This window comes from Larimichthys crocea, chromosome XXII, assembly GCF_000972845.2.
Source record: "Larimichthys crocea isolate SSNF chromosome XXII, L_crocea_2.0, whole genome shotgun sequence".
Taxonomy (NCBI): domain Eukaryota; kingdom Metazoa; phylum Chordata; class Actinopteri; family Sciaenidae; genus Larimichthys; species Larimichthys crocea.
In genome coordinates this window covers 21,489,085-21,512,098 of record NC_040032.1, presented here as the reverse complement: position 1 = coordinate 21,512,098, position 23,014 = coordinate 21,489,085, and the positions used below count along the sequence as shown (strand labels likewise).

The following is a 23,014-nucleotide window of genomic DNA, read 5'->3' as shown; positions in this document are numbered from 1 at the left end:
AACTACAACTCAAGAAAAAAGACTGAACATAGAGCACAAATGCAGCGGTGTTTAATAATTTTTGGTGTTAGCCCCTCTGAATTTATAGAGCTAGAAGTATTCACCCACAATGAGGCCACTAGATAAGAATGTATGTGGCCATGAGACAAGTAAAAAACATTCTTATTGTTGCTGTTTATCAGTTTACAATACATCTGTCTCCTGGGTGAAAGTCCTGAGTTTGTTGGACGCATCCATCCAACCACATCCATATGGAATTTACCACTCTTAATGAACCATCACATGACTTCAATGGTACATCAAAACATTATATCAGATGAGCGCATCCAAAAAATGACACTTGAGGTGTACCTACAGTGTCATATTCTAAAGCACAAGGCCACTGATCAAGCTGCCGTATTTAATAACTTCAGAGTAAGAATGGGCTGCTTTTGGTTTAGTCTGAGTAAAATACATTTCCTTTACTCCTTTCCACTAAAGCTTGGGCAGCATCTGACCATGATTCAATCCAGACTGAGAGGATGGTTGCAAAGCCAAATCTGATGATGCACCTTGACCAAATCAGATCAATCGAATCTCATTTGAGTATTGATTACTACATAACACAAAAATTACATCTCTTAAACACATTTTAACTCGAACATACTGCAGTCGATCTGTTGTTGAAAACAAACCTTTCACCAAACCTAACCTTTATTTCCTTCTGCCTCACAATGCCTCACCTGCAGCTATCTCACCAAACAAAACCCCCAGGGTTGCCTGACACTTTTTCATGCATCCCAACACTTGAAACAGATTCAATTCAACTGGCAAGGTAAGAGGGGTAGAATTTCAAATAAAGCACTGAATCTACACTGCTGTGGACCTGTATTGTGTGTTGTACCAACCACATCACCAGTGCACACCTCATGAAAGGTGCTGTGAGTAGCATTGACATTGTAGAAAAAAACAACAACAACACAGCCATCTTTAGTCAACACTTTGTGTTGCTTCATCTGCCTTCCTGCTATGCATAGCCATCATCCCAGGGACAAGGCTTCCCGCTGCCACAAACAAATTTCTGCCCTGGACACTTTTATAGTCCATCAATATTCAAGGTGCAGCATACACTAGTTAATAGGGAATGACAGGAGCTACACCATGAATCACTGAGCCCATGTTTTATCTCCATCAACTGTTCAATCATTAATTACAAAGCAGTGCGTCAGACAAGTGACAGGATTCAATGGATATTCATACTTTATCGAGAAAAACATACAGCTTACAGCAGAGAGAGAGACAAAGACAAAGGTGGCCAATTTCACCTGCATGACTGATCACTAATTAACTTTCATGTAGCATTTTAATTATCTGTTCATTCATCTAATGTTTGCTGCTTACAAAGTGTCTGTCCCTGGGTGGGGATAAACATTATGAGTTCCACTTTGAAGTATTTTAATAGATTTGTGTGCTTGTGTTTGTGTGTGTTAAAAAGAAAGTAACACAATTCAACAGAGAAATTGAGTTTGACATTTTCAGCACAATGGACAGAAACAGTGTTAGAGGGCTCTATCTTTACAACAAAATGCTCCCCACACAGTGATTACCCAATCATAGGTGAGCAACCGTAACTAGGCTTGGGTGTTTGGAGGATCATGTCTTGTCGCACAGCTGTGTCATTGTGTCATGTCTTGTCACAACTACAGTGAACCAAATATACTTCCAAAAGAAACTGAAGTCAGCAGTCAGCCTTTAAATTCTTACTTGCAGCAACTGTGAGACTGAGAAAACAGCATTGTACAACAGATTAATTGATCGTGATTCTAGATTTACACTCGTGAACCATTGGCTATTGTCTGGTGGCGATTTAACCTCTGGGGACAACATACAATTTTTTAGGGCTTCCTGTACAGCCAAAGAAAAACAATTTTGGTTGTGGTAAAATGGGAGACTTGTACAAGGTAAAAGGGATCTTGACGAAGGAAGGCTATCATTCCATTTTGCAACACCATGCCATACCCTGTGGACGGCACTTGAATGGAGCCGATTTCATCGTACGACAAGACAATGAACACAGCTCCAAATTATACAAGAACTATTTAGAGAAGAAGCAGTCAGCTGGTATTCTGTCTGTAATGGAGTTACCAACACAATTGCCAGATCTCAACCCTACTGAGCTGTTGTGGGAGCAGGTTGACCGTATGGTACGTAAGAAGGGCCCATCAAGCCAACTTGTGGGAAGTGCTTCAGGAAACATGGGAGGAAATCTCTTCAGATTACCTTCACAAATTGACAAGAAGAATGCCAAAGGTCTGCAAGATGTAATTGCTGCAAATGGGGGATTATTTGATGAAGGCAAAGTTTGAAGGACACAATTATTATTTCAATTAAAAATCATTATTTCTAACCTGTCTATGTTTCCTATTCATTTTGGAATAAATTCATTTCTTGTATATTTTCATGGAAAACATGGAAATTCTTAAGTGACCTCAAACTTTTGGATAGTGGTGTATCTAGGCCAAGACTTCATCTGCAGTGTGATTAGCATATAAACGAATGACAGGAAAGATACATTTCGCCTAAATCTGCAAATTAATGCAGATACTTTTTTTAAAAAAAAGCTGAAGATGATAGCTAATTGGGTCAGGGATTTCATTTTGTCCAATGTGTTCTACCCTTTTGACGTTCCACATGGATTTCATATGCAGATACCTGTTTATAAAGATTATCCCAACAGTAATTGAGTAGTATTTCACCTTGGAACAGCTGGAACAGTGGCTGGCTTGATTAGCAGTAAAGAAGCTAAGTGAATTCATTCAGTTGCAGCCTTTTCAACTCTTCTCTACACTTCTTTTTCTTGACATGTCTGTTAACCATTTTGTAAGTTGTCCAGTTGTCCCACTGGTTTCTGTAAATGTCTTGCATGCTGCACATGACCAGACTTGAAAATGCCAGCGACCTCAAAGGTCTCACTTCTACCTTCTGAATGTTCTATTAAAGCACAGTGAAAAAAGTTTGCAGAGAAAAACCCAAGAGGTTTCAGTTTTTTGTTTTTGTTTTTTTAACACATGGTGGTTGCTGTCCAGGCTCAAAATACTTAATTGTCAATTTGAAAGAACCCTGCAGGTCTTTTCTGAGTAAATCCCACTGGGCTACTGTTTGTATTGCTCTCTGTATGTTCTGTTTCATATCGCTGTATATTCCTGCAGCAAGAAACATTCCCAAGAGTATAACCAAACTGCCATGCCAACAATCTACAATAAATATTTAAACTAATGATGAGAGTGTATAAAAATCACAGTACAAATTTGTGTTTTTTATCTGTGAAAGAGCAGATGCACCGTATATGTTGCTGTTTATAGTATAAACCACTGCTGGCTCTGCCTGTCTCCAGAGAACTGTCTAGAAAACGCAAGCTTTGCTTTCCCCTTTGAGTACTTGACTTACATGGAGCTGTCTTGTATATGTCAGACACGACATCAATAATGCCTGAGGTAGGTTCAATGCCCAGGGGAAAGCATGCAAAATGTATGTACAGTACCCTGAAATTACACTGTGGTCGCAGTCCACACTTAAGTAAGCCTACATAGTCCATGCTACACAAAGTCTCCATCACAAATTTTAAAGTCTGTACTGATTTAAATTGCCATGAATTTCATCAGGTTAATATGTTCAACATGCGGTATTTTCTATGATGACAAAAAAGTCTTTTTTGAGGTATTTCCAGGTTTTATTTATGATAGTCATTCTCTGATTAATGATAAGTTGTTGACTTATCATGACTCTGCTCTCGGGGCTGTATACTAATTTTGCATTCAATGAAAAGCTCTCTCACTACTGATGCTGCCTGAGTGTTTCCTCATTCATTCAGTCTATGCGATCTAGCAATGCTGACAGCTACTACATGCATCTATATTGCTAGGCCTTAGTGATTACTGTACAAAAGTACAACTTTAGAACTTCTTTCACTGAGTTTGGGGAAACTGGATCATATTTTATACAGAATACATATTTGCTGGTTTCCCCTCTGATGTCCACGCTAGCTAGAGTGTTTTCTCTCTTTCACTTGTCATGTATGTCTGTTTCGTCTTCAAGCTTCTCCTTGTATTCCTGCTCCTAGTCTTTCTCAGGTCTGGATTTTTCTTTGTTGGACCACTGTTGATTGTATTTTTCTTGGACTGTTGGATTCAGTTTGTTTTTGCCTGGACTCCTCAAGTGCCTTTTGTTATTTTGTGTTTACCTGCCTGTCTACTAAGCCATTAAAGTTACCCTTAACCTCCTCGGTCTACATCTGGGTTTTTTTTTCAAACAAACCATAACACTGATGCAGAAACAAATAACACCCCTTCATGACCTGAACGTACCATAATAATAATTCACCAAGCACAGAGGACTATAGGTCATGTGACATTAGTCCCATATGTTGTCTGTATGATTTCAGATCATTTTAATGTTTTTGCATGGTCCTGTGGCTTCTCCTCGCTTCTGACTCTTTCTTGGTTGAGAATCATAGAGGCTGCTTGGGCAATTATAAATGAAATTTTAATATAATTTGAGTGCACATTCAGGAGTTTCATTGCAACATGAAATCCCAACCCGCAGAAAAAGCAAGCTCAAATTTGTGACAGTGTTGCACAAGACAAGACAATTACTAGAAAAGAGAAAATAGGTTACAATATAAAAGGCTGAAGATCAATGTAGCTTCAGATCTTTTTGCACCTTTGCAAGACATTGTTACTTTCTTATTTCCTTTACCCACTTTTGAACAGATTTGCTTGTTTGCTGCTGCTTTAAGATCTTTTGTGCCGAATAAAGACGCAGAGTGTACAAGGACAGATAGAGGACTGCTGGTGGACCGCCTTTGTTTGGGTAGAGGCAAAGCTGGTATGGCCAGCAGTGCGGTAAGTCTGATAAGAACAGAACTGCCCATTCATTCTCTGGAGGACAAATCAGACCACCTTAGGTCAATACTTCCCTTTTCTGTTTCCTCTCCTCCTGTGAAGTGAGAAAGGGAAGCATTTCTGTTCTTTTTTCTTCTATTTCCTGTTCTGACAGATCCACCTCGAACCCCAGAGACATAATTACCTGTCTTTTCTGTTTCACCTCATCCCTCTGCTCCTCCTTCTTCACCTTCAGCCACTTCACAGATGAGCCAATCTTTGCCGGAGGCTCACAAATCCCACTGTTACCTCTTCCAAGTAGAAGAACCTTCAGCGCACTAACTGACCTACTCCGGCTTCAGTTAAATGAGAGGCCAGGCTAGAGAAAGATGGATGCTATCCATTCCCAAGTCTCAGCACTGGATAAAAATGCTCTGTTGCTTTGTAGAAACATGTTAAAGCTACATTTGTAAATGTTTTTTGGCCACTAGAGGGCGGACAAATTCTACCGAAAGCTGTCAAACACAATGTCTTGACATATGTTCATCTTTTAAGGTTACTCACCTACCAATACTTCCAGCAGGCAGATCAACATTATCATCTCACCTGAGTCATGAACGACACCATCAAAAGAACACCTTCAGAGAAGCAGCACGCAGGAAACACTCTTCCAGGCCGAGCAGCCATGAGTCAGACATGAGTTTGAGGAAGGAGACCTCCAGGCAGAGGCTCCTGCAGCGAGTCACTCCAAACCACCCCTCAAAGAGGAGCTCAGTAGGACCACTGCACAGTCCATTATCTCCCAAAAGGAGTCATTATCCAGAGTCCCGCTGAGAGAGAGAGAGAGCAAGCAGAGGACCAGAGAGAGGGCAGGATTCGAGGAATCCTGCACCTCCTGCGGTCTCAGACTTTCTGCTCAGATATTGATGTGAACATTGGTCTTACAAAATGTTTGGTCCACCTGCTGTTTCCATGAAATGGCCAGAGATGCATCCAGATGAAAGCTCTAGCTCCCTTTGGATTTGAACGATTAAGTCAAAATAAAGATCAAGACTGGAGACTGGAAGATGGGGACATTGTGGGATGGATTCTGCTTCATGCAGGGTTTTGGGAGGGTTTTGTTGTTGTTGTTTTTCTTTTACTGCACAGAGAGCAATGAAAAGCAGCTATGAGGCAGTCAAAGTGCAGCTGCTCTTTTAAAAGGCACTGCACCCGGTGGCTTTTTTTGGCAGAGTGCAGCACTTCTAGAAAAAGATTTAACTTTCCAGGAATGGTAGCCATATCTGTGTGTATAAAATGCTCACTATGTTGTTTCTGTGTAAAAGGTCTATTGGTTTAGTAACTTTTACATGAGGTCTTCATGCAACATTTTACAATGATATTTTAGACAATAATGTGCTTCCAACTTTGTGACAATAGTTTATTAAAGGTCCTTTCTTCTTTCACCATTATAATGCCACAATGCACAAAGGCAGGGCCATAAGGGCGTTTTCACACCAGAGCTGTCTGGTCCGCTTTAAATAGACCAGAGTTTGTTTCCTCGGATAGTCCACTCTGTTTGGGCAGGTGTGAAAGCTCATCCAATGTCTGGTGCAGACCGAACAAGCCAACTCTGGTCCACCTGAAAACGTGATTCTCGGTTCGCTTGAAAATGAGCCCTGCCACGGATCGCTCACAGTGGAAAATGAAAAGGGACTATCCGGGATGTGGCCCAGTCGGTAGAGCATGTACAAAGGCTCAGTCCTTGCTGCGGTGGCCCAGGGTTCGAATCTGACCTGTGGCTCTTTCCTGCATGTCATTCCCTATCTCTCTCTCCCCACATTTCCTGTCACTCTTCAAACTGTCTCTGTCAAATAATGCTAAAAAAATATCCAGAGAGCCAAAGAGATGGTTTGTGTAACCGCAGCACGTAGTTTCTCACTTCCCGCCATCTTTGTGGGAGCAGAGCAACATTCTGGATAGCTCGCTGCCTCGTCTGCTACTCATACTGGGCAGCTTCTTGTGAAAAACCAAATAGGTTTGAACCCCAACGTAAAAACAGAACTCGATGAGCCGGGTTTTCTTTTTCCTTATTCTTTTTCTCTTCTTGGTCAGTGCTCATTTTGGGCAATACCATCCCCAAACAAGCAGCTGTTGTAACTGCATGACATTGTCCAGGCAGTTTAGTCCGCTTTAAAACATGCAGTGTGAAACTGAACCAAACCAAATACATAACATGCCCCATCCAATCAAACCGAGTCCCTCGGACTATCCTGGTGTGAAAGCGCCCTAAGAGATTGTTTATTTAGTTTGCTGTGAAAGAACTTGACTGTTCTATAGAGACCCCTGACCTGAACCCCGCCCAACAACTTTGGGATGAACTAGAACACTCCCTGCAAGCCAAACCTGATAGGCCAACATCAATTTATTGGACCTTAATGATGATCTTGTGACCGACTGGGAGTAAATCCCTGCTTCAAAATTATGGTGGACAGACTGAAACTAGAAGAGTGGAGGCTGTTTGAGCTTTGATGTTTAACAATTGCATATGGGTGTAATCATAGGTCATCCACATATTGTTTACTGTATGACGACATTTTCTCTCTCTCTGCAGTACTCGGCTTCTGTTTTCAGCCTGTGGGCTTTGTATCAGCACAGATCGTGTACACACACACAAACACAGAGTAAACAAACAACAACAGCAACAAAAGAAATTCAAAAACGCACACACCAGGAGGTACACACCAATAGGACAGGTCCACAATCAGTTGTACATGTGCATAAATAAAAAAAGATATTAGCCTCACTAATACACACTGGGGAAGGCAAATCACACAACTGTACACAAACACACCTCCAGCTAAAAGCAGACCTGCTATCACCTGCTAACAGCCTACTGCAGAGAGCCCACAAACAGCTTAAAGGTTATTAGTAGAACTCATTGGTGGATGCAGCTCGGAAACATGCTCGATATCTGAATGTAAACTCAAATTACTGCCACCGAACACTTTGATATATATGCACAGAGTATTGCTATGTACTTAAAAGCCTGTTAAGTACAAAGTGTAAGGCTGAGCTGACAGCTTCAAAGCTTTAAATCTTCCTTCCTTGACCTTATAACAGCCATAAAACTTAATGCTGCAGGAGTTAGTTTTTTTATTTTTTATTTGTATACAAGTTTCTCACATTGGTATTTCAGCAAAACTCCAAGGCAACCTTTACTCCTCTTTAAATTGAGGAGAGGCTGAAATGAACTTCTGCAGTTCTTGCCGTGAATTGCAAAGTTGTTCAATCTGATTGGACTTTATGAGGCTCTCATGTCCAGACAGTTTGAGACATGGAGGGATGCTGCAAGATGACAATTATTTAAGGTATATTCAGCAAACACATGGAAATGATGACATGATACCACAAATATGTTTCAAAACCACGTTCCCCATGTGCAAACTATGTTTAACGTGCAAACTACGTGTTCCACATGTTTTATATGTGATTCTGCACATGTGTAAATTCATGTGGTTTTGGTTCTGTAAGGGATGTTCCAAGCACAGGATTTTTCCTCGCCAACACACAAAAACACGTGATGAGCTATAAGCATGTTGTGATTGACCTGCTGGGGCGAGGGTGGGGGTAATTTACAGCTGTGTTGACAGTGCTGGGATCACAGCCTCCGCTGGCTCTTGTCCAAACCCATCTGAGCTGTTCAAATAAGCTCCTTATTATCATGTCTGAGGGAGCCGAAGTCAGGGGTATAACAGGACAGATATATTGCATGGTGGCCATTAAGTGCTGAGCCACTCAAAGAACAGCTTCCTGTCACATCCCAATTTCAGGTGAAGCTGACAGACAGGCAATGCCATCAGCTTCCGACTCCCTGCTCTGTGCAAGGCTGCACAGCCCATCTCCAAAGTTCAGAAATACTCCAAGTTTTTTTCACTCCAAGTTGGAAAAATGTCGCATGTGTTTTCACCTCCTTGAGTAAAAAGTGCATCCTTGTTGCTAATCAGATGGCCATCAAACGACGTCAGACAACCTCACACCATGACATCTTTAGCGAAACATACATTCAAACCAAGCTTTCCATCATTAGAGACTGTGTCTGTTAAACAACAGGTTCTAATTAGCTTACTGCATACATTTAAATATATATATGGCCTTAAAGCTCATGATTATGCTTATTTACATTATTTGAAGTGTGTTCATTTTCCTTATTAATTCATTCTAATTGAGTTTTTGGTGCAGTGTTTGTATTTGTTACAGTTAATTAAATGCAATTAAAAGGTAATGAAGAATCGCAGAGAAAAACAACAGTATTCAACATTTGTTCAAACACTTAATATGATTACATTTTCCTCTTACATGGACCTCTGGCAGCCATGAGCACATTATTATTGTTCTCTGTAGGTAGGAAAGGTGGAGGTTGTTGTTGTACCATTGCATGATAATCTCGTGATTTGTTGTGCTTCTCTTTGTTTTGCTGTCATGCACTGGAGTTGAAAGTTGACCACATACTGCCAATATACCACTCCAACTGAGATCCAGAAGAAAGAACTCAGTAATGAGTCGATGCAGGTTATGCTGACAATGTTCTACTACTTTTGTATGATTAATGAACACATAGCACATGCTATATAATTTTAGTTGCCTAAACCTAAACCAAATGGCAGTTTAGAAGAAAATGACTGTCCTCCTAGGATAAAACAACACTATTATCAGCAAATAGTAATTTTAGCAAATGGTCAAAGACAACATCTGTTGACGTTCAAGTGAGAAAGACTTTAAGCAGCTGTAGAAATCATGACTCTTATCTGAGCAAGTCAGAAATCAGATGACGTTATTCTGAAGCCACAAATCCAAAGAAGCAGGTCAACAAAACATCAGATTTTGACCTGTTCATCAACACAAGGTTCTTTAAACCAAGACTTAAACCCAACCATACGTTATTTTTAACTGAAATCACAACCTTTTCCTAACCCTGACCTAGAAACATGTTAGCATTATACTGTAGTCTTACTCCAAAGAGTGGAAACATGTCATGCCTTTTTCAACTTTGGAAAGTAAAATTGAGCCAAAAAGTCTCTCTCTTCTCTATTTAATGCAGCAAAATGAGAGCACATAACACCCATCCTTTCATATTTGCACTGGCTGTTTGTTAGTTTGAGAGTGGATTTTGATTTTCACCTTTAAAACCCAGAAAGATTTGGCCAAAAGTACATAAAGTATACAGTATCTCTGGCTCCGTGGTTTTCTTAAAATGTACTTTTTCTAGTCCTGTGATCCTTCTGTCTTTCGTTGTTTCATCACTCATTACTATTTATTATTTTAATGTTTTTTTTTCCTTGGTTACTGTTTGTTCTGTATATTGTTTTGGAATGATGGTATTTTTATTACGCCTCTATAATTTCTGTTTGTTGTTTGTAAAGCACTTTGTGATCCCAGTTTTGAAAGGTGTTATATAAATGTGTGAATGTGTCACTAAGTGTCTCTCAGCATAATCCAGCCTTCATATAAGTGACTTGTCTCTGTTTGTTGCTTCTGGGGTTTGCCTGAAGTTGAAAACTGCGTTACCATTATGTGTCTCCCATGTTCCCAGCAACACTCCCATCACCAAACCCGGAGCAGCTCTTCGACTCTGCCTCATTCCTCAACTGCTTAGTCTCTCATTTGATGTTTCTTCGTCACGTTGTATATTTTCCCCACATTTCCGTAGGAACGTTGCAGCATATGCTCTACCAGAGCTCACCCTATTTCCCTTCTTCCTTGATACTCTTGTTCTCAGCTTGACTCCATTCAGTATGGGGCTTCTACAGAGACAGATGTGGCTTACAGCACCCCGCCTGCTCCCAGCATCCCTCCATACTGCACATCTCTCCATCTAAAGCAGACTTACTCTGCACTGCTGAGCCTGAGGCGTGCTGTGTTCTGCAAAGCCCAGGAGCCAGAGGCAGGTCGCTCCCTCCCTCTGCTACAGCAATCAATGCTCAGTATGGTTAAGAGGAGCAAATAAATTGGCTTAACACAAAAAGCTGTCAGTGTGCTGCTGAAAGGCATTTAGCCACACCAGTGTGTGTGTGTGTGTGTGTGTGTGTGTGTGTGTGTGTGTGTGTGTGTGCGTGCGTGTGTGTGTGTATGCAATATAGGGCAAGTTACCCGAAGGCCATTTTTCTTTAAGACGGAGCAAAACTAGCTTTTTGCTGCTTCACTTTTCACTATGATTCCCAGCAACATTTGGGGAAAAAAAAGAAAGAGTATTTATGGAGCATACAAAGTGGCGCTGCTCTGCTCTGCTTTGGCTGAAACATTCATTCACCATTTTACACCACATAGCCACAACTTCGTCATCAGACAAGGACATTATGAAAACAACCAGGTTGGTGCGTGTTCAACAATGGGTGCTTTTCATTCAGCTAATTATCATTTCTCCCATCCTTGCTCAACTGTCCTCCAGCCCAACCCACAAATTAATTGAGGTCACTGTGGATGTTCAAACTGCCCTGAATGCCTCTTGGGAGGAGACAAGGAATGAGGAGAGAGGAGGCTTCAAAAGATCTTGGAGTGAGCCACAAGTGTATAGTGTATACCCCTTTTGATAACACACAAAATAACTTAACACAATGGCCATCCGGATTTCAAGTAATTTAGTAAACGTTTCCATCCACTGCAGTTATGTACAGATTATGTTAATTCACAAGAATCAATCAAGCAATAGATGGAATCAAATTCCCCAGTCAGAAAACCAAAAGTGGAAGTGGAAGCTCAACTGGTGAAAAACAATTCAGGATGTAAATATAACATTTGTGTTTGTTTCATATATTAATGTGAGGAAGGTTACATCAGATCTGTGTGGAGCCATCATGGATGTGATATAGAGCCATGGGAGCCACGAGGGAACAGCTGATCAGACATATGGCTTCAGTGTTTACTCCAGCAGAACTTATTCAGAAAAAAGTGCTTACATCACCCATTGACAGCATCTCTCTTAATTAAACTGGCAAAAAAACGACCATAAGTGAATCCAAAACCTTTTTCATTGACCTTCTCTAATGTGACACTCTAAAATGTGCTTCAAATGTGTTTATAGAAACATGCTGCTGGTATGTTATTCATACGCTATTTGGTGATACCAGGCTGTCTGAACTGATAAGATGGTAAATGGTATAATGCAGACTGTTCCGAAACATTGAATATATCTATAATCAGCACTGGCACGTTAGTCAATACTTAATTATTTCTACACATTAAATCTCTATGCATTATCCTCCACATTTGAGACCTGAGGCAGCACATGGATGATGTCCTCTCTCACCTGCCTCTCAGTACTTTTCCATTCACTCTCTACTCACCTGCCAGCCACACCCACCTCATCAGACCAATGCCCCTCACCTGCTTGACTCACCTGGTTCCCATCACCAATCAAGCCAGTATTTAAGCCCTCTCTGCTCGCTCACTCTCTGCCGGATTGTTCTACATGCTCATGCTAGACTCCCCAGCACTTTTCTCCAGACTGATCTCTTGTTGCGGCGCTGCCTGCCTTGGACTAACTAACCAGATGAATAATTTTGAGAAAATTTGCTAGCAGATTATATATATATATATAAATTTTAAGTTTTGATCGTTAACAATATTGAAAATCAACTCCCAGAAACAGCATCTCTGTTACTCTGAATAACTAACAGACCACATTTTGGGAGCCAGTAGGTCCAAACTTGTTCATGATGAGGTGCAACATTTTAAAACTCCATTCAGGCATGCTCTCTACAATCTCAAATGCTGTTGCTATTTCGCTCTGAAGGGAATGCTCCGCCAAAAAATGCATTTTTTCAGAATAAAACATGAATCCATGCATGAAAATATGAAGCCGGGTTCTTGCAAAGTGCAAGCAGCTGTAGTCAAACACTATAAACACTTTTGGCCGAGCTTCAGAGCGATGACTACATTATGTATTTAATGATGATGAGAAAGTTTCATGTGTGGTGGATTATGCAGAGTCGTTTGAGAACTTTCAGTGGTTGTTTGGATACTTTTTGGTGCTTATTTGGCATGACTTTGTGGTGGCATTGGAATAAATTGTACCTGCTGTGAATCCAAAGTTATTACTGCTGTAATTCTCAATAAAGGAGCAAGAAAGTACTACAAACTGCAAATTCATGAAGCTAAAATGCTTCGCTGCGAAAAGCAAAAAAATGTATTGTGAAAAAGTGCCACCAAATAAATGCAAGTACGAATGCTGCTGAAGAAAAGCCTCTTCTCCGCCTTCCCTGGGTAAATAAATGTTTAAAAGACAATATGTATGAATGCTATTCATTTATATTCTATTTTGTCTAATACATCAGTGGGAGAGATTGTCTATGAATGAGAAGGCAGCTCATTCTGTTTGTATTTAATCCCCTCTGATCTTATTCTGACGGTTTAAGAACTGTGTCGTCTACAAGTGAAGCAGACAGAAACCAACAAGGGGAACAAAATATCCACTACAAATGTCTCTAACAAGACTTATGTGGGAAAAGGCTGAATGGGATAAGGGTATTGATTTTTATCTACTTCAGTGAAGCCATATCAGCCCACAGGGAGCACTAAAACACAGAACACAAACACACATATTGTTTCTTCCTTTTCCCTCATTTGTCCTTTGTTCCATTTGTCTTTCACTATTAAAAGTTTGCAATAAAAAACTGAACAGAAGATGAATGCTTGCAGCCAGTTTCCAGCAGTGTAAAAGAGGTTCGGTGTTATATTACAAGCGAAAATATGACAAATGTTAGTGCTGCCTGATGATAGAATAGCAGTCTCGCTGGTGTGTTCCCCTGCGTTCTAACCAGTGCAAACTAGGAGAGCCTTCAGTACTTTCATTTTGGCCATCCACCAAAAGGTTGAAGTCTTCCCAGGCTTATTGGGCTTTATTTTTTAGTGTCATTCTGTTAGTGTTATCAATAAACTGTGAAAACTGATTCTGGTCTCTGGTTGGTGTTTGCGCTATGTCCATTACAACAACTGTTTTTCGTTTTTTTATGCTGTTTCCACTTCTTTGGTCAAATCAAGCTTTTGTCCAAAGCACTTTACAACCTTTCTCTTGTTAACACAGTCACACACCGGTGGCAGTGAGCTATTGTGAAGCAGCTGGCCTGACCACCGGGAGCAATTTGGGGCTCAGTGTTTGGTCCAAGAACACTTTGACATGTAGCAAAGAGGATCGAACATCCAACCCTGCAATTAGATGAACTGCTCCACCTCCTAATTGCTTTGTTTGACTTCCTCCAAATGCAGACATTGTTTTTTCTATAACAACGTCAGCCAGACCAGCATTACAACTGGAGGATGATTCTGTGTCATCCATCACCTGTCTGAAATTCATGAGCAGAGTCAAATGTAACCGCTCACCATGGTCAAAAACAATTTTGTCAACAACTTTTAAAAATCCTTGGAAGTCTGGAACCAGCATTGAAACAGAATAAATATAAACATGATCTCACTCCAATCCCAAATTAAGCATATATTATGCAATTAAACTTTATGTTGTTGAGATCTTGAGGGATATTAAAGGCAATCTATGCAAAACGTTCTCTCAGGATGATATCAAATGGAATTTGTTCCACATCACAAAGCACCGCTCTGAGACTGAAGTTTACAACAGCAATATATTTTAATTTTCACAATGTATAACACTGTGCCACAAAGGCATTGTTATGGATAAATGACTGAGCACTCTCATACTGTAGAAATGAATTATATTAACTCAAAGGCGAAAAACAAATCCATAGCGTTGCTGATTTTCACAGCAAGGTTATCTGCATTTCTGTTTAAAAAAAAACAGGAAGAATATCGATTGAGTCGTGAATTATAATACAGTAATACAAAGAACAACAAGGTCCACACTTCACCGTCCAGTAAATTAATCAGTCAGCCAGTTGACATTATGATGAATTCTAATCAATTTCTCTCATCTTCTCTGTTGGAACAGTGACTACACTGAGAAATCGATTCATCAATAAGAGAACACTGGTGGTGGGAAAATCATGCTAAATGAACTGCCTTTAATGATGGTAGTTTTAGTGTTGGCTGTCTTTAATACCTCAAACTAACTGAAATGGTGCAGCTCTTTATCATTTAGAGTTTGTTCAAAGTGGGAGCAAGTGGCTGTTTCACGCTTTGTGAATCAGATTTGGAGCTGCAGGTGGCACTTCTTCTCAGGCACGCAGGATAAACAGACATCTGGCGACAACTTGATGATGATGTCAATGATCCTCCAGATGATGATGATGATCACTGGCAGCGGTTTAATCAGAGCATTAGATACCGGACACATCCGGTGGGCTGAAAAATTCCACTGACAAAGCACTTCACCATCGTTTCATGCAGACAAGCTGCTCTTTTGTCTGTTGAAGGATTAGCAAACAACTGATTCATTCGTCGCAAAAATGACAACAGCTTGATTACATTACCAAAACATTTGCAGGTTACAGCTTCCCCGATGTGACAATTTACTGGTTTACTTTGGAGGATCTTTGGTTCAATTCCCAGCTCCCCCAGTCCTGTTTAAATGTCCTCGAGCAAGACACTGAACCCCAAATTGCTCCTGAAGGGTGTACAGCCAGTGTGTGAGTGTGTGTGTGAGCTCAGTATCATCGTGAGCGCTTTGAATAGGAAGCACTACGTCGCTCCCTGTGAGCGGTTGGCACCTTATGTGGCAGCTTCTGCCATATGAATGTGCGTGTGGGTGAAAGTGTGGTAGGACTTTGAAGGGGTCGATTTACAATCCATATTTCATATTATTGTTCATAGTTGCTCAGACAAAATAAGGAGTTTGAAGACATAGCTTTATAATCTGACAACCTCTGAAGGCTGTTTGTCTTTATTCTTAATATTCCATACATCAAGTTACCAGCTTACATTAATCACTAGAGCAAATACCCTGTAGCAGTATTAGTTGTTCCTCATGGCAACGACCACAAACCAGATGTTGAGAGGTTGCAAAATCAATGAAATCATGATCACTAACTGAAATCATCCACAGCTGCTTATCATAAAGGAAAATCAGAAATAGGAACTTGTTTAGAGGTCGGTGATACAGCAAACAAAACCAACAGACTTCACAGGAGATCAACGCCTAACCTCCTGCCATCCTGTGCCTCTAAAGCTTCACAGTTTATGCTTTGATTATTGGCAGAATTGCACTACAATCTGTATAAACCAATGAAAAGTCTATCTGTGTCGACTGTTTGGACATTTCCAAACGTTTTCTAAGCGCAGAAATCAGAAAAACTTCTCCTGCCTTGTTCCCTTAAAGTCTAGGCACTCTCCATGGTGCTGAACCTGAGCAGCGCTGCAAGTAGCAGGGAGCTCTCCATGGTCCTGACTCTGCAGGATCCTGACGGTCTGAACTAATTCCCGTCATCATCCGTATCACTTCTGAAGTCGCCCTATCAAGTCGTTGAATTGAGAAGAAAACAAGGTGACTGTTATATAATAAATAATAAAAACAAACAACTGTTTCCTCAAGACTCCCTGGAGATCCCAGAAACGATACACGAGGAGTGACATAACCCAGCTTCTCTTACCTGTATCGGGAGGATGCCGTCCACAGTGTTGGGCGAGTTGTCGAACACTCGGTCCCGGTACAAAGACCACAGCCCGACGTTTGGGAGGAAAAGAAGAGCCGCTATGAGCAGCCCCGCGAACTGCAGCAGCCTCTTCTCTTTCCGCCTCATCTCTCCGGGAGAATGCGTGTGAAGCAGCAGCAGCGGCGGCAACAAGCGAGTCCCGAGCTCTCTGGCTTTCCCAGCGAAGACAACTTTCACTCTGACTGGGAGAGACCGACTGCCTCCAAGGTAGTTAAAATACCCGTGTAGACGCGACGTCCGGTCACGACTTTTCAAAATAAAACCCCTAAGACTCATCTTTTGTCTCTTTCCCTCTCTCTCTCACAGAGAGCACAAATAGTATGTGTTATTATTATTATTGTTATGATTATGTTCCCTGTAATTCTTAGGATGACTCATACTTAGAGACATTAACAATTTACAACATTTCCATAAAATTACATACAAACATAAATCTAAATTTATGTTTTTTTGTTTTTCTCCATTCACAAAGTCACATTAAAGTTAATTCCACAATTTGTAATTAACTAATCTTAAATGGGATTGTGATACTTTTTTATATGTTTATTTTAATGTAAAGCATCCAGGTGTTTTCACAGTTTGCCCAGGTCTATCAGCTCGAAGATTCAATATCTGAAAAAAAAAAGACATGATAGGAAAAACATGGATACATTAAAGAGTTCAAATGTCAAATGCCCATCGGACAAAGGAAAATTTGATATGACATGTTGAGTCTGTAATACAGAAAAGGCTGAATTCATCTTGACTTCTGTACAGCTTAAAGGGACACACAGCTCCTGCTGCCTCCAGGATGTCCATGTAAACCCGGCTATATTTAAGGCAATTGTTCGCAAATGCTGTGAAATGAGAGCTTAGCTGGTTTCAAAACAAACCACCAAATTATACAGCGTACACACGGCTGGCACACACTCTGAGCACCATGTGTAATTAGGCTGTGGGAAGTCAGACAAATGTCTACCTTACAATTTTAAAGCTCCCATTCTGGAGCAATGTCTCACTTTCTGGCAATGACATTCTTTTCTCTTTGTTTAATTAAAAACCGTGGAAATACACGATTATTCAAACATTATATATTAGCATATAAATTTGATGTATCCCAGCTCTCGCCCAAAGCCAGCTAAGATAGGCTCCAGCCCCCCATGACCCTGATAAGGATAAATGGTTATGAAAATGGATGGATGGATGGACATTAGTATTTAACCTCAGTGTCAGTGCTATTTTCTATTGTTTTCTAGTATTTTGATCTGTTTTGTTCTTGCACCGCTGCCTGTTCCTCTTCTCTTGCGAATGACGTGATGCTTTTGTTTTGAAGGGTGAATCACCTAACTTCCTTTGGTTTTCTGGTTCTCTTTATCGTCTTGGTGCAGTTTTTAAATCATTTTGAGAGAAAGACTTGGAGGAACAAACTTTGAATTTAGTGTTTGATGTTTCAATTAAAAAGTGCTTTTGTCTTTGTATAAACATATACAAACAACGAGATAAAGTACAAAATGAGTATTGGACAAGACAGGTAAGTAAATATTCAGCCTCATAGAAAATATTTTTGATGGATAACATTTGGCAACAAAGAATCTATGAATTGTTGCTTTGGCCACAATGATAATGAACATCAGTTTTTTCCCTCATTACTTTTCACCTGTATCTTGTTGTCCCGTCTTCACTTGTGTATTTAGTGCAGTGACCTCAGCTTCCCTCATTCATCTCCATCACCTGCATCTCATTCCCTCATCAGACACTCACCATATTTACCGGTCTACTTCCTTGCTTCCTTGGCAGATCATTAAGTAAAATTGCTGTGTGGCTGTCTTGTGCTCTAGTTCTTGTTTTCTCTTCATCTGTTGTACTTGAGACCTGTTACCCGCCTGTGTTGGACCATGTCTGTTTATTGGGCTTTTGATTCTTGTCTCATTTGTTTTCCTGTTTCTTCTGTCTTTTCTGGATTTGATACTGACTCTGCCTGACCATCTACTATTCCTTTGTACCTCATTGTTTTAATTAAACCACTCAGCTACTTCAGCTTTGCCTTTGGCATCTACATTTTAGTCCTTTTGTTTCTGTTACATTGTTGGTAGCAGTCGGTATGAAAGCTGGTTAATTGAGGGAGCAGATTGTGAACAACCCTGCAACATTAATGAACAATTTACAAAATCAAAGTTCTGAATCATGGCTGAATGCGCAAAAGTTTCAAGTTTAGAAATGAATCAAAACTTCAAATCACAATGAAACATCTCAAACTAAGCTAATGAAGCTGATATATGCAAAGGATGTGGAACAACAGAGTACACTTGTGACCACGCCCAACAGATACTGGAGCCTTTCATCCAGAGAGGGCAGTAAAACACTGCTTTCCATCGCAGTGTTGAGTTACTCTTTAAAGGGAAACTAAAACAGACCAGCAGTGACAGATCTTTTATGTCACGTTGCTGCTGTTGCTGTTGCTGCTGCTGCTTTCCAGTATGTGTCACTGTCCTCATCCCAGAGTCTCTCTGTATTCACTCCTTACTTCTTTCTTCTTAATAGAAAGCTAAAACACTTTCTCAGATATCTGTCCATGGTACTGGCTATCTTGCTTGCACAGCCTCCAGCTCACTCAGGCTTGGACCTCTCCCCATGTTGTTGCCCTGGATAGTTTGTTCCTTACTTGCACTTACTCTCTTACACTAAATTATAGGGTCTTTCATTTAATTAAAAGGCACTCGAGTAAGGGGTAACCCTGTTTTATATAGTCCTGTTTATTCTAATACAGTCTGCACTTTATTGGCATTTTTATTTTTAATTCAATTCAAACAACTTTATTAATCTCACTAGAGGTAATTTGTTTGAAGCAGCATGTTGTACACAAAACACAGTAACATGATACAAGGACGCTGAGTGTGGAAGAGACTGATATTATTTATTTATTTCATTTTTTTATTTTTTTTTCACTCAAGCAATCTTAAAACAGATTGTAACAATGCTTTCTGTCTTTTACTGTGGGGCTGTGAAACCAGACGATAACAGAAAAAGTCTGCAGGCTCTCAATAAAAGCTTGATTAAAAACAATAAAGGATAAGAGGAGGACTGACAGATTTTGCAGTGAAGTTGAACTCTCTGGCACAAATTTTAAGATAATCATTGATAATAGTACCCAAATATTGATGTAACAATTTCCATTATCGATGACGCCTTCTTTGGTTGCATCTCTGTCTAAATCAATAATCACTTCCTTGGATTTAAATACATTTAAAGTCCAGGAAGTTGTTATCACACCAAGAAATAAAATCAATCAGAACATTCCTGTGGTCCTGTTGTCCCTTCTCACCTTGAAGAAGGGACAAAAAATGCAGCACCATTGAAATATTTGACAAAATAGCACCTGAGTGCTACTGCTTTGAGGACCCACGACATGTTGATGCCCTGTACAGTCTGTTTCTTGCACTTAACGCTTAACTACATAGTTAAATTATAGTGTGTTTAATGGAATTAAGAGGTGTATGAGTCAGGAGCAACCCTAGTGTTTTATATGGTCCTTTTTACGTTAAATACAATCTGTACTTAATCAGCAGGTTTATTTTTTATTACACCAAAGGTCTGATTTGGCCATCGTTTTTATTGGTTATGATAATATTTTAAGGTAGTTGTTAAGTGCAACCATTCCATTACCGTATTTGGTTTATATTCAATTCAATAATCAATTCAAGCCTAATCTGGTGTCTGTCTTTCAGCCTTTTATGTCACAAAGCTACCCAAGCCCTGAAAGTCAGTCACCAATTTACTCTTGTCTCTCTTCTTAGTTTCCTCTGTCATCTTCTTTGGTCTCTTCGTTCCTGCCATGCTCTGCTCACTCGCCTGGTTCTGGTTCTGATGTCACTCCCAGTTAGCATTTCTCGACACCCGGGCCTCAAAACCTCTTCTTCCCAGTTGATGAAAATGACTGTGTAAACACAAACATTCCCTCAGCGTTATGAGCTAACAGTCCAAGCAGCACGGCTAACAAACTGAGCTAACTCTATCTAACAGCAGATATAGTCCATCAGGAAGAAATAAAGAAACTCTCTTTAAACATTTAAAATGCGATCCAGTTTCACCAAATTCAGTGAAATGGTGGTGTGTGACTTCTAATGAATACTTTGATAGTGTGTAGTATTTGCACCTGTTTGTGGCTCCAATTAAACAAGCCTATATTGGTCAAACCCATGCACATTATAATGCATCTTGTTGTTCTCATACTTATTTGATCTGTATTTGTGTTGTTCCTCTAAGGAGTCCGGATGGAATCTTTCTGTTTATTTGATCTGCAGGAGCAGATTTTACAGCTCAGTTCATTGGGACAAGATGACACGTCAGTAATTGCTTGTCACAGAAGTCACGGCCCGGCCCTTTCTGAATGAGCTCTGCTAATGGCTTTCAGCACAGAAGAGTGAATCAGTGGTCTGCCATCAGAGGATATTAATACTGGCATTTCCCCTGCTTTGATGCTCGGCGAATTACCTTGAATTTTTTTTTTTTTTTTTTTTTTTTTTTTTTTTTTTCCCGAACCTCTTTCAAATCCACACTGAGCCTGTGACACGAGCAGGAGCAGTTATGAAGCTTAAATCCCCACCACATTCAGAGGTTGCAGGCTTCATCCATAATTCATGCGAGAGGACGCTGAACAGATTGAATTGTCACAACTCAGGCTGGTACAGATGGAGAGAACGAGAGAGGAATGAGCTGTTCTCTTTCTCTCTGAGCATCCAGAGCAGGAATAGAAAGAGCAGGATTAGCAGGGCGAGAGACTCCAACGAGTCCTGAGTTCAAGTCCACTCTGTTAAACAATGTGGCTAATCTTCAGTTAACCCACACTCATTCTTACTCGGTACATGCGTGCCTGTCAAATACAAGGGTTAGAAGAGATTAGGAAGATGCTTGACTGGTTTGGAAATGAGAATTTGTACATCCTGTGTCAGAGGTCATGGGGAAGAGGCAAATCAGCTGCCATTTGAAACAATAACAAGTCAAGGGGCAGTTTGAAGTCAAGAAGAAGGGGTCAGCATGTTCTTTGCTTTAAGTGACAGTCAGACAACAGGAGTGAAAATTACTTTAAATTGTGCTTAATTGCAGATCCCTCCTTTTTGAACTGAATGAGCAGAACTAAATGATGTTTTGGGCACGACGACTACACAGTTAAGTGTCAACTTCTCAAGTGGCTGAGAGGCTTTGGCACATAAGCACACGATTACAAAGAAACTAAACATGCAGGGAAAACACGATATAAAAGATCACTTACTGTAAGTATATTTGTTGATAATCTTCCTCCACACATATAAGTGCAAACAGCCAGACTCTTATCACTTATGAGCTAAAGCTCGCAGGCATGTTTGTGATGAGTATGTTTACATGCTGGGCAGCGTAGTTGGGCAGTTATTTTCTTTTATGCTGACACTACACTGGCGCACAGCGAAGTGGAACAATTCTCAAGTGGGTGTTTCTGTAGGTTGTTTTTAATTTATTTTCTTATGTATCAAAGATCTAAACTGGAAACCAGCTGAATCTGCAAACGCATGTTCTATCCAGTTGCATCCAGGGGCATTTTGGCCTGCGCCTGTTGATAATCTCCTTGGAAATTGAAAATGAGCTGCGAGGTTCTGGACTAATTTGCATTTGTGAATTGGTCTGGGGATGCAGATCGATCGATGGCTATCAAAGCCCCCTATAGCTCCTTAGAGTTCTCTCAAAGAGGATTGAGAGGGCGATGGCTTGCAAGTTCTTTTAGGTAGTTGATGTAGAACACTGTTTCACAACAAAATCCAAACAAGTGTGACTGGTTGTCTTCAGCCTGTTGGTCCTGGACATCAGAGGACATTTACATGAAGTATTGCACAAAAGAATGAGACACAAGCAGCACGAAATGAGTTTACTCCATAAGGCCTTAGCCTTAGAGACAGGGTTTCGAGCTCAGACTTCTGGAGGGAGCCCAGAGTAGATCCACTGCTCCTTTGTGTCGAAAGGAGTAAGCTAAGATGGTTCAGGCATCGGGTGGTTTGTGATGCATCCTGGGCACTTTCCTTTGGAGGTGTTCTGGACATGTCCAACTGGTAGGTTGCAGTTTTATATGATTTATTGCCTCTAACAATTGATATATTTTTTATTATTATTTTATTAACAAGTCTGTTTCAGTGTTTTTGTCCTGCTTGTTTCCAGTATTTTATTATTTACAGTACACTAACAGTCTTGAAGGATATTGTCATAACCTTGTGTTAGGGGAGGACAGATGTTGTTGCAGTGGGGCTTATCAGAGAAATGTCAAGATATACACATACTTTTCTTTGATTGTGTTTGCCCTGTAAGCTTCAAGGTCTGACTGAAAGCTAACAAAAATAGATCTAGGTACCCGATCACCAGAACAGACCCATTAACACATTTTTATTTTATCTATTTATTGTAATAGCCATGTGTATGCGAGATCATTGTTACACCTAATTAAAGGTACAGTGTCAAATTAACCTGTGTCATGTACATACAATTTCTGTTTCTGCATAACGTGATAATGCTGTTTTTTTTTTTTTTTTTTAATTGAGCTGAACTGTGATTAGCCGA

General features: G+C 40.3%; 1 protein-coding gene across 3 annotated transcripts in view; it reads right to left on the bottom strand.

The window, feature by feature from the left end:
- The window catches only part of LOC104921929 (polypeptide N-acetylgalactosaminyltransferase 10), a 69,190-nt gene extending 52,569 nt beyond the window's left edge, over positions 1-16,621 (bottom strand). For all 3 annotated transcript variants that reach the window (XM_027273255.1, XM_027273257.1, XM_027273258.1), the window contains exon 1: positions 16,394-16,621. In XM_027273255.1, the coding sequence (XP_027129056.1) occupies positions 16,394-16,543 (150 nt within the window). In that variant the 5' untranslated portion in view covers positions 16,544-16,621. The remainder of the gene's footprint in view (positions 1-16,393) is intronic.
- Between the last annotated feature and the right edge of the window lie 6,393 nt (positions 16,622-23,014).